Genomic DNA, 20,320 nt, shown 5'->3' with positions numbered 1-20,320 from the left:
TTTTAAAAACAAACACTTCAATTGACATCAGCGTGATAAAAACCACAGTAAATGACAGAAACTAGCTTCAGAAAAAAAGATGATTGAAGTGTAACTAAATTGTTTAGTTGGTCTCAAGTCCCATTGAATCCCATTGAGGGCTTGTGCGGCACTCTTGGTTTCACCCAAATTTTAAGATTTTTCAACTAGCACAGAAAAACACAGCCAGTGCTTTGGTTTTCTTTTTGGGTTCTTTAAGAATAAAATACTCAAGCAGTAGTAGGTTTCATTTTCAAAAGATAGACTTTTATTAACCAGACAAATAAAAGCAGAGCAGTCCTGGTGAGCCATCCTGAACAAAACTAAAAGACCAACTGAAAACTTTTTCCCTGTACCACAGTATTTAAGCCTTGCTCGAACGCAATGCTTGACCTTTACTTTGACCTTAGCATATGTTTCTATACCCAAGGGTTTGTAACATGAAGAAACATATGGAATAGATCATACAGAAACACATGGTTGTCACATTCCTGGGACTTTACGTCTTTTGTCCCTCACCACGTAGGCCTTTAACATGTTCTGTTTGAACAGACTGCAATGCATGCTGGTAATTTTTTTACACGCACAATGATAAACTAAGTGATACATATAACTGGTTATATTCATATAAAATACATAATGTTAAAGTAATATTATACTTAATTCCTTTATATTCGGGGAAAAAAAGTGCTGTGCTTCCATTGGAAACAATTGAAAACACGCCCCCTTACAATTTTACCACAGAACTTTATTATTTATTTGTGAAATATAGTCACAGATTGCAGCTTTAAGTTAAGTCTCTCTGTAGTCAATACTTTTATCAGTTTAAATGCATCTTTGAGCATATTCATGTAATTTCTTCATGTTTTAAACAGCTTGAATGTAACTCTACACCCTTGCCTCATTTCGTTTGCGCGTATTTACAAATATGCAAATTAATCCCCGCCTCTACTTAATTACACTGCTCTGACCATAGATATAAATAGGGCTGGGTATTGACAAGGGCCTCACGATACAACACGTATCACGATACATGGGACATGCTACAATGTATCACGGTATGATACAATACGTTGCACGCTGCAATACATTGCAATACTTTGTCTTTTTTTATTCAAAAATGTAAATGATTCTTAAAGCCAAAGTGCGTCCACAGGTCGGCTTTGAAAGCTGCAGGCGTTTTTAAATTTTCGACTTTTCTCACTCCCGCTAACTTCTGAGACATCGGCCAAATGGTCGTATATGACAGACAAATGGACAGCGACAACTACAGCAGCAGTGGAGGAGGTCGTTTGACGCACACAGAGGGATTAGATTTTATTTAAATACCGATAGTAGAGATTGAAATATCGATCCCCATGCTGTGGAAAAATGTATCACGATAGTTAGCTCATATTTATATTTTTGCACAGCCCTAGATATAAATATGCAAATTAGTCCTTGCCTTTAAATCTTTCGCATCATTTTGAACCATAGATATATATGTATATAGATGCTACATTCTGCAGTTTCAGACCGAGGCGATTTCAAATCGTAGGAATGAGAAAATAGTCAGCAATGGTACTAAATGATGAATTTGCATACAGTTTATCTTTATCATATTAAAAACACCACAAAGACATGTAAACAACAATAAAAACTTAATTTTCACCACAGGGGGACTTTAAATGTAATGACTGTTTTTGTTTGCTGAGTTTCATTTATTGGAGCCTCAAGAACCTCCAATGAACAGTGCTGTTAAAATAGCAATGTGATTATAAAGCAATCCAGATGTGTAAACTGGTGTTACACTGATCTTACACACTGCAGTCAAACGCTCTGGTGTATGGCTGATATCTGTCATTCAGGCGTGACCCTCCTTTCTAAATAACTGTGTTCTTGCTCTCCAGCGTTTGGCACGAGAGCGTCGGTGAGGTAACGGCTCCCAGCAGGCGTTTAATAAGAGCCTGTAACAGGCCGACGGTGGAAATTCAATATTCTCTAAAGGTGAATAAATCAGGAATCTCAGCTCAGTGCCAGATCTCCATGTGTGCTTGCTTAGCACTGGAAATGACTCTCTTTATCCACAAGCAGAGATTGAAGTAGTGACGAGTAGCTTTAGGCTCGTGCTTTAAAAGTGAATTAACCTTGAGCTATGATCCACGTCACATAACTGTTGTCTCTGAAGTCAGATAGAGAAGGTGAAGTTTCTCCTGTCTGCTGTGGACCTGCTGGGTGAGGAACAAGAAGATATATTCACAAATAAAAATCATGTTAACCTTAACTTAGCTGGTTTTCAACTACAGGCCTTCTGCTTCTGTCAGGTGCCAACAGTCTCTCTGGGAATAGCTTTGAAGTCTCACAAGATTTGGGCCAAGAAACATGTCTTTAAAATGTATTTTTGGCCGTTGCTACTGTTATCGAGAGCAATGTGACATCATATGCTCATTTTCCAGCTCCCCTAGAGTTAAACATTTGATTCTTACCGTTTTGGAATCCATTCAGCTGATCTCCAGGTCTGGCGCTAACATTTTTAGCATAGCTTAGCACAATCCATTGAATCTGATTAGACCATTAGCATTGCGCTAAAAATAACCAAAGAGTTTCAATGCTTTTCCTATTTAAAACTTGACTCTTCTGTGGTTACATTGTGTACTACGGAAAATATCGAAACTCTTTGGTTAATTTTTAGCGTGATGCTAATGGTCTAATCAGATTTAATGGATTGTGCTAAGCTATTCTAAAAGTGCTAGCGCCTAGGGTGGCAAGTTCCGCCGGACACGTCCCGAACATGTTTTCGGGTGTGTTCTCCGGAAGTCGCGTTGGTTGACCGCATACGTCATCAAGGTTTAATATTTCAGGTTCAATTTCATAAAAGCAACCGTTACATTTCAAAGTAAGAATGAAACTACAATGGTTGTTTAACTCTAGGGGAGCTGGAAAATTAGCATATTTAAAAAAAAGTGGACAGTCATTTTAAGAGGATTTTTTTGTTTAAAATCAATTAAATTTAAACGTCATTTGTTGTCACATAGGTTCCGGTAGTTCAAATGGTAGAGCATTGCATTAGCTGCACAAAAGGTTGTGTGTTCGATCCCCAGGAAACACAGATATTGACAAAATGTATAGCTTGAATTCAAAATGATTAAAACCAATAAGTACGTAAAATAAGCTGCATTTTATGTTTTAAACAGAGATGGTGATAGAGAGGCAAACGTTCTGGATTGCGGCTTTAAAGTACAGTTTATCTGCAATATTCAAGTATTTTATTAAAAAAAGATAAAACATTTTAAAAATACACGGATGTGTTATTTTTTAAACACGTAACTTTTCATTAAATTCCTAATGGATAAAATCGAGCCCTTCCCTTCTTTATTTAGTAATGTCCCGTTTCACACCGAAATACATCATTGCGAAAGTAAAACAGGTTGCGAACGGCGTTTCACGTTGACTTGAATAATGACGTGTCACATTCAAATTAAACGTGGAATAATTCAAAGCGGAGAAGATAAACAAAGGCACTTGTACAATTCCAGCTAATAAGATCTTCTTCAGGCGTGGAGATTTCTCTAGTTAATTGAAGTTATTTTCCCTGTTGCGATGATAAATGGCAGGTCGTCTTCTCAGTGAGACTACAGTATGCTGTTGTGAGCTCGTCCTGCTGTTACGGCAGATGTTATGCATGCAATGTATTTTGGTTATATTGACCATTCTTGTTGTTTGTGATGTTTTTGAGTGCCGTGTACTTTCTTCTTTCTTGTAATAATAACAGTCAATGCTTTTATAGAGTCACGTCTCACCTCTCTGGTCCCTGTATTAATGGTTTCATGCTGTGTGTTTCCATGACAAATCATTCAATGTGATGTTAGTACTAAGTGTGATATAAAGAAAAATAATTGGAGTTGCGTAATAGGTCTGTAATGTTGAATGTCGCAGAGATCACCTACTGTGAAATTATAACGGTCTTAGTTTAGTTTATTCTGGAACAATGTTGTGTCTCAGTAAAAGAAATGGCATTTATTAAATCACTCAAAACGTTCAGTTGCTTACAAATTGCTGTGTGTTTGTCAGCTGTTTTTTCTACACTTTGTTAATATCGTTTTAATAAAATTGGCTAACTACAAACTTATAGACTTTCTCAGTTAATAAAGCTGCGTGCACTGCAGCAGAGCGATACAATCTCATTCGTTTCAATGAAAGCGACTTCTGAAACAAGCCACAACAGGAAGAGTGGGTGTGTCCAGCTACGCAAAACAAGTTGAGTTAAGTTAAAGGTTGAGTTTACGTCATACGCTGTTTGTCGGTAACTGAGAAGATGTTTACTTATTTGTTTAAAATTGTTACTTGACGGGTGACACATAGTGACCCTGGCAATGACGTTGTGCATGTAGCATAATGCTAATATAATTTAATTTACATTTAATGCTATTAGCGCGGTTTCTTTGTTTAAAATTACCTTTCCTGCATTTATATCTCTTTTATTGGTCTTTTTCATGTAAGCTGCTGGAATATCTGGTTTGATACTGTAACAGTCATCTATCATCATTGTTGGGGAAAGTTACTTTTAAAAGTAATGCATTACAATATTAAGTTACTCCCACAAAAGTAACTAATTGCGTAACTTGGAAAGTAATGCTTACGTTACTTTGTAGTTACTTTTGCGTTACTTTTTCTTGGCTGAGGCTTGATCTCTTTCAGGCCTTGCAGGTGTTTTTATGACTGAAAAGTTTTGCTTTCAAAAATTGCTTTTTTATCATAAAAATGTCGAGCTCTAGCTTGCCGTCTCAGTTTTTGACTCAAACTGTTCCCACACAGGCGTGTACGCATAGAGTGCATAATGTGACTACGTTTAGTTTAATTCAATACATATTTTTTTTTAAATCAAATTAATTAAACTAAAAATAACTTGCATAAAAGTAACTCAATAAATTAATGTGTACATTTCAAAAGTAATGCGTTGCTTTATTCGTTACTTCAGAAAAGTAATATTATTACCTAATGCATGTTACTTGTAATGTGTTACCCCCAACACTGTCTAAGTAAAATTAGATTTTGTTATCATCATTCTACTTTGTACGTAAACTATTTATAATCTTACCGACAATTATTTTTCATTTAGTATTGCAACATACTAGCAACATCGTAAGGGCTCGTTATATTTGTGCGTAGGTCCTACGGCGAAGCAGCAACGGTGTAGGTTGCACGTTGGTTTTCATTTATACTTTTGCGTCGTTGTCCGCATCGACGTGCAAACACACGCAGGTAGGCAGTAACCACGCGTGTAACCACAGTAACAGCGCGACCGTCAAAGAAGAAGCAGCTTAGCAAGTTAACCTATAAATGAAAAGGAAACAGCAACTTGTTGTGTATAATTTGAGAAGACCAGCAATGATGGAAGTAAATAAACAGCGACTTTTGTTACAGTTTGAGTTAAATCACTCCTCAACTTGGCTCATATTTGTTTTCACCGTCGCAAACGGAAATACCTATGACACAGTTTTTTTTAGTTGACGGGAGGGGTTCTAGTGGACCAATCACAGTGCTTGCGGCCCACGTAGATCTGACGCACTGTTAAAAATTTTGCGAGGTGCACGTCAGGCTACGCACAGGCTACGGATAACCTACGGCGTAGCTACGGCGGAGCTTACGTACAACTATAAATTGGGCTTTAGTTAAACAATTCATGCGAATGTGTTTTTATAATGCACTGATATTTGCTTTTTATTGTACGTTAATACGCTCAATTTAAATTTATACTACTCATATTTTGATTAATAATAACATTAAATTCAGTTTTTTTAAATCCAGAAATTTTTTATTAATTTCTGATGTGTTGTACGTGATCTCATTACAGTATGTCACACGATGAAGGTACTGTATCTCATTAATTCATCTGTTGTCATAAATGTGCAGCGCTTCTGTTGTGTGAGGATGATATGACATGCTGGTGGTTTAATTGTAGGTTAATTGTTAGGTTAATTGTGTATCATTATGGGTGAAGTGTTTGCAGTTTTACTGTAGTGTTTGGAGAGACAGGAGACACTTGAGTCATGTACTCTTCTACTGAAGCTCTTCTGCACAAACCAAACCGTCTCTCTGATATATCAGTGTATTAACATGGCTCTGTGATTTTTCAATTTATACAGAATTAATAAAAAAATTAGAAAAGATCAAATAAGACGCGTTCCTCAAAAGTTGTAGCACAGTAAATGTATTCTTTGCTTGACTTCTCTGTGATCATGTCAATAGTATGCAGATTTAATCCTCCAGTAGAGTAGTATAATGAATAGAGCGCTAGTACTGACAGGACATGACATGAATGCAAGACTAATACCAGAAGATAATAAAGATAATACAGTTGAAAGACCTCACAAGAAGTCAAACCTGCACAGTTTGTTTCAGTACAGTATTTATACTGTATTTATATGAGTGCTTGTATTAATGTTAGATGTTTAATTTTACTGTAAAACGTCTCACACATGTTGATGATATCATAATAACAGCAGAGCGCTCACATGTAATGCAGTATCCATGAACAACATGAGCATCATTATTAATGGCTTTATTATAGATTTACATTTATTTTGATATTTTTATAGATTGAATGGTAACACTTTACAATAAGGTTGTATTTGTTAACATTAGTTAATGAATTAGCTAATAACATGAAACTAGCAATCATCAAAACTTCTTAAAATGACTTCATGTTAATTTCAGCATGACTGCTATTTTAGTTAATGCACTTAAAGAACATGAATCATTCTCTTAGCATTAACTCAAATATTCTGAGTTTTGTTCATTCTTTCTTTTTCTTTCATTCTTTTTTGTTTTTAAGTTATTTTTGTTCTGTCATTCATCTTTCTTCTGTTTTTCTTTCTGTCTTTTTCTTTCATTCTTTCTGTTGTTGTTTCTCTTTTTCATTCATTCATTCTTTCTTTTATTTGTTTTTCTTTCTTTCATTCTTTCATTTGTTCCTTCATTTGTCCTTTTATTCTTTCATTCTTCTTTCTTTCTTTCTTTTTTTCTTTCATTCCTTCATTCTTTCTTTTGTCCTTTTAATTTTTTATTTCCTTCATTCTTTCGTTCTTTCTTTATCTTCATCATTCTTTCGTTCTTTCTTTCCTTCATTCTTTTGTTCTTTATTTATTTATTTATTTTCTTTCTTTCTTTTGTCCTTACATTCTTTCTTTCATTCTTTCTTTCTGTCTTTCTTTAGTTCTTTTTCTTTTTTTCTTTCTTTTCTTCTTTCTTGCTTTCCTTCTTTAGTTCTTTCTGTCATTTGTTCTTTCATTCTTTCTTTCTTTTTTGTTTGTTTGTTTGTTTCTTTCATTCTTTTTTGTTCTTTCTTTCTTTCAACCGTTTGTTCATTTGTTCGTTCTCTTTCTTTCGTTTTTCTTTCTTTCTTTCTTATGTTTGTTTGTTCTTTCTTTCTCTCTTTCCTTCCTTCCTTCCTGCCTTCCTTTCTTTTGTTTGTTTGTTCGTCAGTTCTTTCTTTAATTTGTTCTTTAATTTGTTCATTCTCTTTCTTTCTTTCTTTGTTTTATTCTTAAGTTTTTTCTTTCATTTGTTCTTTCTTTATTTCTTTCTTTTATCTTTCTTTCTTTCTTTCTTTCTTTCTTTCTTTCATTTGTACTTTCTTTCTTTCTTTCTTTCCTTTCTTCCCTCTGTCCTGCCTTCCTTCATTTCGTTTGTTTGTTCGTTTGTTCTTTCATTCGTTTGTTCTTTCATTCGTTTGTTCATTTGTTCATTCCCTTTCTTTCTTTCTTTTATTCTTTTGTTCTTTCATTCTATTTTCTCTTCTTTCGTTCGTTCGTTCACTCATTCTTTCTTTATTTATTTCTTTTAGATTTCTTTCTTTCTTTCTTTCTTTCATTTGTTCTTTCTTTATTTTTTTCTTTTACCTTTCTTTCTTTCTTTCTTTCATTTGTTCTTTCTTTCTTGCTTTCTTTTCTTCCCTCCTTCCTGCCTTCCTTCCTTTCGTTTGTTTGTTCGTTTGTTCTTTCATTCGTTTGTTCGTTCTCTTTCTTTCATTCTTTCTTTCATTCTTTCATTCTTTTTTTTCTTTCTTTCTTTTATTCTTTTCTTCCCTCCTTCCTGCCTTCCTTCCTTTCGTTTGTTTGTTCGTTTGTTCTTTCTTTCTTTCATTCATTTGTTCATTTGTTCATTCTCTTTCTTTCTTTCATTCTTTCTTTCTTTTATTCTTTTGTTCTTTCATTTTTTTCCTTTCTTTCATTCGTTCGTTCATTCATTCATTCTTTCTCTATTTATTTATTTTCCCTTTCTTTCTTTTTTATTTTGTTTGTTCGTTCGCTCCTTCTTTCTTTCTTTCTTCTTTCTTTCTTGCATTCCCTCCTTCCTTCCTTCCTACCTTCCTTCCTTTCGTTCATTTGTTCATCCGTTAGTTTTTCTTTCTTTCAATTTTTTTTCATACTTGCTTTTTTGTTTCTTTTGTTCTTTTGTTTTTATTCTTCTTTCTTTTTCGTTCTTTCTTTTTATTTTTTTATTTCTTCCATATTTTGTTTTTTCTTTTAGGTGTAATTGTCATGTAATACTATGTTTTCATGATAGAAATGTGTTTTATATCATGTCTGTGGTCTGTGGTACTTCTGTAAGTGTATTTTTTGTCATGTGTATTTCATAAATATATTACTGTATGTTTCTTTTGTGTTCTTTTCAGAGCTTCACAATCCACATAATATACATTTAACTTGAAAAGACTTTAAATGCAAATCATAAATAAAATCTCAACACCAAATACTAAACATTTATTGCACTGTAAATCACTTTGGATAAAAGAATCTGCCATCTAAGCAAATACGATGACAGGTATTTCCATGTAGATGTTTGAACAAAAGTAAAATGTATGTGTTATATTCTCCTCAGGTATGAGATCCGGGACACACACCTGGTGGAGGAGAGCGTTCTCATGGCCCTAAAGGATAAAGCGGACTTCTCCAGCTTCAAGCCCCGCCCATTTAACATGCGCGAGTTCTACGACCGGACGGGTCACGACATTAAAGACATGCTCCTGTCCTGTTACTACAGAGGACTCGAATGCAGCGCTGAGGACTTCAGTGTGGTGAGGACATATTTAATCTAACCTCACTTTTATCTGCAGAGATGACTTCAACAAGTCTTTATTATAACGAAAGCAAGAATCCAATGTGAAAAAAATGTTGCGGTAATTTCTTTTGATATCAGTCAACAAGCCAAAGATGTTTGCATTGAGATTCTAGGTTCCTTTAATAATTTTTTTCTGTTCGTCTATATAATTTATACATTCGACTGACTGTACTGTCTACATCTTCTGAGAAGTGCTTGTCACCCTCGGGTCATGCATTGAGTTCATGCAATTGTTCAGTCGATGAGGAATTGAGGTGAGCTTTGCGCACGTTGAGGCGACAGCGGCAGCGATGAGGGAAGATTATTTTTACCCGTGGGGTCATATCGATCTGATCCTCAGATAATACAGTAAAGAGCCTCACTTTAAAGATTCCTTTATTCCTGTGATGATCCGATGATAACGCCACCGGATCCGTTCTATCCGTCAGCTCTGGGTATCTGATTAATATCATCCACAGAGAGGAAGCTGTTTATATGCACACTGCTATATGACTTTGATCTGAGGATATTTTGCCTCTTCTGTGTATTCGAGCTCTGTAGCGTATAGTGTATTTGGATAGGATTTGGGGAACTTTGTAGCATAATAATACGTCATAATTGCCTTGATATAAATTTGTATAGTTGTTAATGCACTGTCTGCCTACAGGTTTGTCTGTGTTTGTGAGGATCAAATCTTCTTTCTTAGTGAATTATCATAAAAAATAACTTGGAAGACATTTTACTGCTCCTCACTAGATTAAAAGACTCACAAATCTAATGCACACAAGGGGGATAGAAAATATAATTAGCTTGATATGAAATCAATGCAAGTCTTTGAAATGATCTCACTAATATAGTGGGTAGGAGTTGGCGTTTGATTACTTAACTTGACCTTTAACATAATATTGAAAATCTTCCAGCTTCAGTTCATATCTAAGATATTTGCATTAAAATGACCAAAAACTACTCACACAGTGTTATTTCAAACATGTACTTACATAAACCCTAATTCTATTCTCGGTTTCTGCATTTACTGTTGTAGAAATTAAAGATGTGTAGGACTGCATAACAACTAATCGCAACTAATCGTTTGCAGAATAACAGTTTTGTGTTTACATCATATATGTGTGTATTGTGTATAATATTATTATTATTATTATCTTTATTATCTTTATTGACAGACTCAAAGTTCAAAAATAATGTATATAAATACACAGATGCAAGTATATATATTTAGGAAATATTTACATGTGTATATAAATTTTCATATTTAAATATAATTTATATTATATGTAAATATGAATACTTAATATATACACACATTTTATTTTCCTAAAATTATACGTGTGTGTGTGTTTATTTATATATACGTTATTATTATACACAACACACATACACATATATAATGTAAACAAAAACTTTTATTCTGCAAACGATTAGTTGCGATTAGTTGTTATACAGCCCTATAGATGTGTTTGAGTTTGTGCAGCGCTGCGCAGACCGATCAGCGTATGACATCATAGTACTGCAAAAGCGGTACTATCGTGTCGATTGATTTGCGCAGCAAGGGTAAGTAGTATCGTAACGTCTGGCACGTCACTCTGTTTGCTTATGTTATAGCATAACAGTCATAAAACTTTATTTTTTTACGTTATCAATCAGTCCTTCCAGAAAAACTCAGAGTTTTTTGTGATCGTTGCGGGGTATTTGAAAAAATGCGGCCCCCCGCATAAATATGCAGACTTTGGCTGATTATGCGTTGAATCATGCGATCGCATAATCAAGTTTTTCTGAAGGGACTGATCAATGAACATGATTTGTGAGTCCCGACTTTGAAAATGCTGGTAAAGACTACAACTTCCATCATTCGATGCTCCTACATAGCGTCCTGTGATTTTTTTGTGGTGACCCCCAGTGGTGAAAATTACATATTGTGCCTTTAACGCAATGAGAGACTAATATAGTTATATATTGTGTGTTGTTGCATGCTGGAGTCGGCATAATGTGTTTACTTTTCTAGCATGATTATTTTAGTTTTAAGTGAATATTGAAGCATTGTTTTTTTTCTGATATTTGTTTTATTATATTTTATACATGCATACTCTATGCACAAACTGCATACATAATATCCTATTATAACATCAAAGTTGTCCTAAGACAAGAAAATTTTGATCCGCTTCAAATGCTGACTTGTGTATTATATTTGACAAGTGCATTTTTGTTTTCGATGCAAATCAATTGTTTCACCTGCCTTCTTGTAAAATGCATCAGTAGCAATGCTGTAGTTCCTCTTAGCGTTTAGGTCAAATGTTGTGTTGGCTGTTTTTGTATTGTCCTCATGGGCAGCTAAAGCCCAGCTGTTTCCGAGGAGCGTATGATCCCTGTGCAGGACTCAAACATGTTCAGCAGCCGTTGTGCTGATGTTACTGTGTGTTTGTGCTGATGTTAAACAGCTCAGCAGAGAGCACTAATATCCAATGAAAGGACACAGATGACCAATGAAGCAACTAAACTGACCGTACAACATGGGTGTCCTCTGTGTGTGAGATTAATCGAATTCTCGAAAGCGCACACACATACACACAATATATAAAAGTGTAAATAAGAAGTGTAACACACACTGTTTCTCCATCTGTGTGATGTATAGCATCTATATAATCTGATTATTATCTACTTTAAGTTGTGAGTGTTGTGTCGTGTGTCTCAGGACGATACTTTAGCCTTCATAGATAAAATCTCTACTGCGCTTTAATTACTCTCATTATAAAGTCACATAACACCAGAAGAGCCGTTTTAGTTTTTAAACCGGAGAACATGGTGACCTAAAAACTCACCGGAGTGCATTGTGGCCTGAGTTTGTTGTTTATTATAAGCATCAATCTTTCGCTCTTGTCCAAACTCTGCCGCTCCGATCAAGATTTTGTGTGCTGAAATCTCTGTAGGATGTCAATAAAAAGTTTGTTAGAAGTAGTTACTGTGGAAATAGCAGCATGACGTAGCTAAGATCGTGTTTATTTTAATTTAGCCATTTTTTTAAACTCTTCTCACTGACCTCACATTTTCTAAAGCTTTCATAGTCTATTGTTATTTAGTTGCATGCTATTTTTGTTTCACTTTTAGTTATTCAGACATTTAAAAGCGAGAGAGGTAAAATCAGGATTGCATTATACATATTAGTGTGTAAAATGTGTGGAAGTACAGGCAATCACAGATCTCATGTAATTTATACCGTATGTGAAGATGCTTAACAATTACATGTTTTCTTTTGTTCTCTCTTGAATGATAAATGAGTGCTTTGTGAGTTTGCCGTGTCTTGTATGTGTTTGCTGGATGTGTGAATGAGCCAGTGGGTGTTTCTGGCTTCAAACTGAGAGAGAGAGACACAACGGCTCGTACACACATTTAGTGTTGAAACTCTTCACAATATCAGTGTTAAAAGGGTTGGTGTTACCATGAGCTTTTGCGCTTCACAGGTTCCTTAATTACAAAAATTGAGTGAGGGTTGCTTTGCTCGAACAAGCGTGAAAGATCTGTATGTCTTGGGGTCGGTATTGAACTTTGGCACATAACTTTGCTAAATCATATTGTTTGTTGAGAAGAGCTGTGATATGACTTTTCCAAGTCATAAAACTTTTAAATTACTGTATTATCTCACAGACCTGAGTCACATTTAGAGATTAAAATACCTTATGACTTGATCAACACCTTAGCAACACCTTAGCAACCACCTGATAACACCATGGAAATTATAGCAATGCCCTTGCAACCACCTAAACACCCTAGCAATCTCATAGTAACACCCTGACAGTCACATAGCAACACTTTGGCAACCGCTCAATACACCCTAGAAACTACATAGCAATGCACTGGCAACTACACAAAACACACTAGAACTTATATAGCAACCATCCAATACACTCTAGCAATCTCATAGTAACACCCTGACAGTCACATAGCAACACTTTGGCAACCACACAACAAACCCTATAACTTACATAGCAACCACCAAATACACTCTAGCTATCGCATAGCAACACCCTGACAGTCACATAGCAACACTTTGGCAACCCCTCAATACACCCTAGAACTTACATAGCAACCACCCAATACACTCTAGCTATCGCATAGCAACACCCTGACAGTCACATAGCAACACTTTGGCAACCACACAACAAACCCTAGAACTTACATAGCAACCACCAAATACACTCTAGCTATCGCATAGCAACGCCCTGACAGTCACATAGCAACACTTTGGCAACCGCTCAATACACCCTAGAAATTACATAGCAATGCCCTGGCAACTACACAAAACACACTAGAACTTACATAGCAACCATCCAATACACTCTAGCAATCTCATAGTAACACCCGTACAGTCACATAGCAACACTTCGGCAACCACACAACAAACCCTAGAACTTACATAGCAACCACCAAATACACTCTAGCTATCGCATAGCAACACCCTGACAGTCACATAGCAACACTTTGGCAACCACACAAAACACCCTAGAACTTACATAGCAACCATCCAATACACTCTAGCAATCTCATAGTAACACCCTGACAGTCACATAGCAACACTTTGGCAACCACACAACAAACCCTAGAACTTACATAGCAACCACCAAATACACTCTAGCTATCGCATAGCAACACCCTGACAGTCACATAGCAACACTTTGGCAACCACACAAAACACCCTAGAATTGACATAGCAACCACCCAATACACTCTAGCAATCTCATAGTAACACCCTGACAGTCACATAGCAACACTTTGGCAACCACACAACAAACCCTAGAACTTACATAGCAACCACCAAATACACTCTAGCTATCGCATAGCAACGCCCTGACAGTCACATAGCAACACTTTGGCAACCGCTCAATACACCCTAGAAATTACATAGCAATGCCCTGGCAACTACACAAAACACACTAGAACTTACATAGCAACCATCCAATACACTCTAGCAATCTCATAGTAACACCCGTACAGTCACATAGCAACACTTCGGCAACCACACAACAAACCCTAGAACTTACATAGCAACCACCAAATACACTCTAGCTATCGCACAGCAACACCCTGACAGTCACATAGCAACACTTTGGCAACCACACAAAACACCCTAGAACTTACATAGCAACCATCCAATACACTCTAGCAATCTCATAGTAACACCCTGACAGTCACATAGCAACACTTTGGCAACCACACAACAAACCCTAGAACTTACATAGCAACCACCAAATACACTCTAGCTATCGCATAGCAACACCCTGACAGTCACATAGCAACACTTTGGCAACCACACAAAACACCCTAGAATTGACATAGCAACCACCCAATACACTCTAGCAATCTCATAGTAACACCCTGACAGTCACATAGCAACACTTTGGCAACCACACAACAAACCCTAGAACTTACATAGCAACCACCAAATACACTCTAGCTATCGCATAGCAACACCCTGACAGTCACATAAAATGCTATGGTACTTCAAGTCTCCTGACAGTCACATATAACACCCTGGTAACCACACAAAACACCCTAGAACTTACATAGCAACCACCGAATACACTCTAGCTTATCGCATAACAACACCCTGACAGTCACATTGCAAGACTTTGGCAACCACACAAAACAGCCTAGAACTTACATAGCAACCTTCCAATACACTCTAGCAATCACATAGTAATGCTCTGACATTCACATAGCAACACTTTGGCATCCATCCGCTCAATACACCCTAGAAATTACATAGCAATGCCCTGGCAACCACACAAAACACCCTAGAACTTACATAGCAATTTTCTAGCCACCACACAAAACACTTTAGAACTTACATAGCAACGCCCTGGCAACCGCCCAAAACACCATGCAGTCACATAGCAATTCTCTGGCAACCATCCAAAAAACACTAACATTCACACAGCAATGCCCTGGCAACCACCCAAAACAGTTTAGCAATCATATAGCAACACCCTGGCAGTCACATAGCAACACTTTGGCAACCACTTAAACTATCCTAGATATCACATAGCAATGCCCTGACAGACACATAGCAACGCCATGGCAACTGCCCAAAAACTGTAGAAATCACATTGCAATGCCCTCACAGACACATAGAAATGTCCAGGCAACTTCCCAAAACAACATATAAATTACATAGCAACGCCCTGACAATCACATAGCAATTCCCTGACAACTGCCCAAAACACTGTTGAAATCACATAGCAACGCCCCGACAGTGACATTGCAATGCCCTGGCAACTGCCCAAAACACAGTAGAAATCACATAGCAACTCACATAGCAACGCACTGACAGTGACATAGCAATGCCATGGCAACTGCCCGAAACACTGTATAAATCACAAAGCAACTCTATGGTAATCGCCCAAAACACACTAGAAATCACATAGCAATGCCCTGACAGACACATAGCAGCGTCCTGGTAACTGCCCCAAAACTGTAGAAATCACATAGCAACGCCCTAACAGTGACATTGCAATGCCCTGGCAACTGCCCAAAACACAGAAGAAATCACATAGCAACTCACATAGCAACGCACTGACAGTGACATAGCAATGCCATGGCAACTGCCCGAAACACTGTATAAATCACAAAGCAACTCTATGGTAATCGCCCAAAACACACTAGAAATCACAAAGCAATGCCCTGACAGACACATAGCAGCGTCCTGGTAACTGCCCCAAAACTGTAGAAATCACATTGCAATGCCCTCACAGACACATAGAAATGTCCAGGCAACTTCCCAAAACAACATATAAATTACATAGCAACGCCCTGACAATCACATAGCAATTCCCTGACAGCTGCCCAAAACACTGTTGAAATCACATAGCAACGCCCTGACAGTGACATTGCAATGCCCTGGCAACTGCCCAAAACACAGTAGAAATCACATAGCAACTCACATAGCAACGCACTGACAGTGACATAGCAATGCCATGGCAACTGCCCGAAACACTGTATAAATCACAAAGCAACTCTATGGTAATCGCCCAAAACACACTAGAAATCACATAGCAATGCCCTGACAGACACATAGCAGCGTCCTGGTAACTGCCCCAAAACTGTAGAAATCACATAGCAACGCCCTGACAGTGACATTGCAATGCCCTGGCAACTGCCCAAAACACAGTAGAAATCACATAGCAACTTACATAGCAACGCCCTGACAGTGACATTGCAATGCCATGGCAACTGTCCAAAACACTGTATAAATCACATAGCAACTCTATGGTAATCACCCAAAACACACTCGAAATCACATAGCAATGCCCTGACAGACAATTCAATTCAATTCAATTTTATTTATATAGCGCTTTTCACAATTGGTGATTGTTTCAAAGCAGCTTTACATTAATAGAAGCAGTGGAAAGCACAGAAAAACGACAGATAGCACAACATAATACACGATAGCACAAGCAGCTAAATTTGATGCGGCTATGAATCAACATTATAAGCGTGCGTATTGCTAATGTAACGTAAAGAAGAGGGTGATAAGTTAAGCCCAAGAGGGCTGCCTCCCCGGGTTGAAAAACCCCCTAGGAGAAAAAAAACCCCAGGCTCAGCCGGGGAAGTAAAAAAAAAGTAATAGGAGGGAAAAACCCTTGGGAGATATATTTATATTGAAACGATTAAGGAGATTAGGCGGAGGTTAAGCGGGTTCTGCCGGTGGTCGTTGGTCATGCATCAGCTGGGCATCACGTTGAAGGTCTGCCGGTGGGTCAGAGGTGTGCCGACTTTCACATTTACCGGAACTGGGTCTGTTTGTCTCATTGTCCTCGGAGAGGAGGACGAGACATAAAGAAAGAAAAACAAAACCCAATTAGCGTAGGGGCCATTCATATGTATACACCTGTACATATACACAAACATATATCCATATATATCCACACATATCTATATATACATATATACACATATATATACATACACATACACACACATACACATATACATACACATATACATATACACATATATAGCAAGGACATTGCAACGCCCTGACAGTCACACAGCAATGCCCTGGAAACCGCCTACACCCTAGAAATCACATAGCAACGCCCTGGCAACTGTCCAAAACACCACAGCAATCACATAGCAACCCACTGACAGTCACATAGCAACACTTTGGCAATCACCCAAAACACCCCAGCAATCACATAGCAATTCCCTGGCAACTGCCCAGAACATGTTACACTGTTGGCTACTGTACTTGTTTCAGTAAAGTAAAACTTTAGTTGTCCTCTTATCTTCTGCAGAAGAACAGGAGTCTTACTTCAGATCTCAAGACTCTTTCAAAGGCTTACTTCCTCCTACTTTTGTCTCTCGCTTCTTTAGATGTTGCATTCTGAATGATGTTTGCCATATTCTATGAATACGTGATGTGATTGACAGCGGATTCAGCAGACCTCAGCACTCCGTTCTCTGTAGCTCAAGCCGTCCTTTCTTTCATCAGACCTGTAATTTCTCTCTCTCAAAACATTTCCACATAAAAGACGCTGTTTCCTGATGGAAAGAAACTAAAACAACCTGAACATATTGGCTCTTCTTGTCGTGATTAAGGTTTACGGAAGTTTTCCGACGGCGATAAGCTTCCCCGCGAGCGCTCGGATGCAGGAATGAGGATTGGATGCTCTTTGTGAGTTTAAGGAAAGCCGATTACTTTCCAATAAACAGCGTTCGAAACTGGCCCAAATTTACATTTTAATGCACAACTGAGAGAATAGATGTCCTGCTTTGCATAGCTCGCAGATATACGATGCGATTTTATAATCATCCAGTGAGTTTCGGATGCACTAAATAATCCCAAACATTTTGTATACAAACTCCTGCAGAAATAGTATGTGCTATCTGGGAACGTAGCCAAAGTCTGGAAAGTTTCCTTATTCTGAGAAATCCTGTGCATTATTTAAGCTTTGGTACTTCAAGTCTCACTCTTCGTCAGAGATCTTCCTCATTTGTATGCAGCGGTTGATGGGAGGTGATATTTCCTCTTGATGATGTCAAGGGGAAAATGTCGCATTTGCCAGAAGGTCAGATGTTGACGGTGTGTTGTGCTGACTCGACCCACAAGGCCTTAACCTCTCTCACATACTGTTATTTTACTCTGGTAATGAGAAAGTAAAGATTTGGGCAGGCGAGAACAGACATCAATAGTCAAAAAAGGCGAAATGCTGTTCAATGGTATCTTTCTGAAAAAAAGACCTGCGTCTGATTTAAAACTGGACTCAATTATCTGCACTTATAATTAATGAACACTTTGGCAAACAGCTCAGATTGGTATTAAAACCCAGTGAAGCTTATAAAAAGCTTAGTTCAACTGAACATTGAAACAAAGGCCGATAATTAAGATGCATGACTTAGTGCCTTTTGGCTATAGAAGCACATTTGACAGTTTTTTTCAATGAAATAATTGCAGTGCATTCTGGGATTGTCTTCTGTGCGGAATATACTGTAGTATAATGACGTCACATAGTGTATCTGGCATTAGGTGTGTTTCAGTTCATGTGGATGACATCAAACTACTGCGAAAGTTATCCGAAAGCAAACTATTCCTTTAAGGAACTTAAAATGTCAATGGTTTAGCCCCTCCCACCTGTCAGGAGTCCCGCCCCCTCTTATATAACACCTGAGACGGTTGTTATTGAGCCAGTCAATCCATTCCTCCCTCTCGCTCTCCACAAGACTGTAAGAACATTGATAATAGGGCTGAATCAATAAAATCTACTCTTCTAGACACCTGCTGATGACTTTATTTTTGGTGCCATCGACAGGATTTTGCTATCTGGTGGTTTGAGACATTACCAGTTACAAGATAATACCATATGTAAGGATAGCAGATCTCAGGATTTCAGGTGAAACTGATACGGAGTGTTTTGGTTTATTTATAACAACTTTGAAGCGTAACTTGGGCTACTTATTGTATGTAGATATAGTTTAAATAGTGGTAATTGTGCATCTACACATCCCAAACTGTGATTTGTAGTTTAGATGATTATATCAGAATAGTTATTATGCTTTGTGAACTACTCTTGAAATTTTACCCAGAATGCTCAGATAATATTTGCACGCTTCAGCGCGTGTGCTCTCTAAAGCACAGCGTTTTAATCACGTTATCTTCCCTTTATAAAATCAAAATCCCAAACTTAGTTTAGGTTCGTATCAGCTCTGATGTTCTTTCGTAGAATTGTGGGTCTCTCTGGTGTTTCTCATCATCATTCATGGCTAACCTGAGACTCGAGCGTTGGTGTTTATGATTCCCACAACTCCTCGCAGGCCAAATCAATCAATTCTCCATTACTGTAGTGATCAATTAGATCCCAGCCGGTGAATAATAAATGCATGGCTAATGAAGAGCAGGGCTGTTAGGGGACGACAGGCTCTTATGTTTTACATACGAACTCATTGTGAGGTCTGAGGTTTCCTGTCGAGATGAGCGATGTTGATGAGAGAGGGGAGACACTGGAGATGCCCTGACGTAAATGTTAGTGCTCAGAGGACTTCACTAAAATATAAGTTATGTTTCACCTCAGTATTTGAAATAAAAGTGAAATTAAGTAAGTCAAACATAGATTAGAGTTTGAAGTTTATATTCATATTTAGTTCATATTGAGATTTTTGAAGGTGTCCTGACAATGTTTTTTGAGCTTGTTGAGATCTCTTTCCTTGATTAAAGAATAACCGGACGATAACTTTGTTAATTTGCTCATGCGAGCGAAATCACTTACATTCAATGTCATTAACTAATACTACACATTTCCTTTAAAAAAAAAAATTTTATGTTATGCACCTCAGCACTGTGTACAGGTTCATCTGTCATTTAAAATGCGCATTCACTTTAAATTCAAATTGATTTGATTGTCTTTCAATTTTTTTTATTTAATCTGTCGGGTAAAAAAACGCCCCGAAAGTGACCCCCATCAATATCGTTCATTGTAACTTTATTGTTATAGTTGTTGTGTGAACTGTGCTATTCGCTTTAATATAAAACAAATGTTAAAACTATATTTTTTATAGTTATCGTTATAATGTGAATGTCTCTTTACGATTTTTAAAACTATATTTTTCATAGTTATCGTTATAATGTGAATGTCTCTTTACGATTTTTAATACTATATTTTTTATAGTTGTCGTTATATTGTAAATGGCTCTTTACGTTTTTTTACTATATTTTTTA

At 37.2% G+C, this 20,320-nt stretch overlaps 1 protein-coding gene across 2 annotated transcripts in view; it reads left to right on the top strand.

Annotated features, from left to right (window-relative positions):
- Positions 1-20,320, top strand: part of LOC129452875 (acid-sensing ion channel 1B) — a 195,012-nt gene that overhangs the window by 33,761 nt on the left and 140,931 nt on the right. For both annotated transcript variants that reach the window (XM_073861595.1, XM_073861593.1), the window contains one exon: positions 8,881-9,076. In XM_073861595.1, coding sequence (XP_073717696.1) covers positions 8,924-9,076 — 153 coding nt within the window. In that variant the 5' untranslated portion in view covers positions 8,881-8,923. The remainder of the gene's footprint in view (positions 1-8,880; positions 9,077-20,320) is intronic.

This window comes from Misgurnus anguillicaudatus, chromosome 23 (assembly GCF_027580225.2).
Source record: "Misgurnus anguillicaudatus chromosome 23, ASM2758022v2, whole genome shotgun sequence".
NCBI lineage: Eukaryota > Metazoa > Chordata > Actinopteri > Cypriniformes > Cobitidae > Misgurnus > Misgurnus anguillicaudatus.
This window is presented reverse-complemented; position numbering and strand designations above follow the sequence as displayed.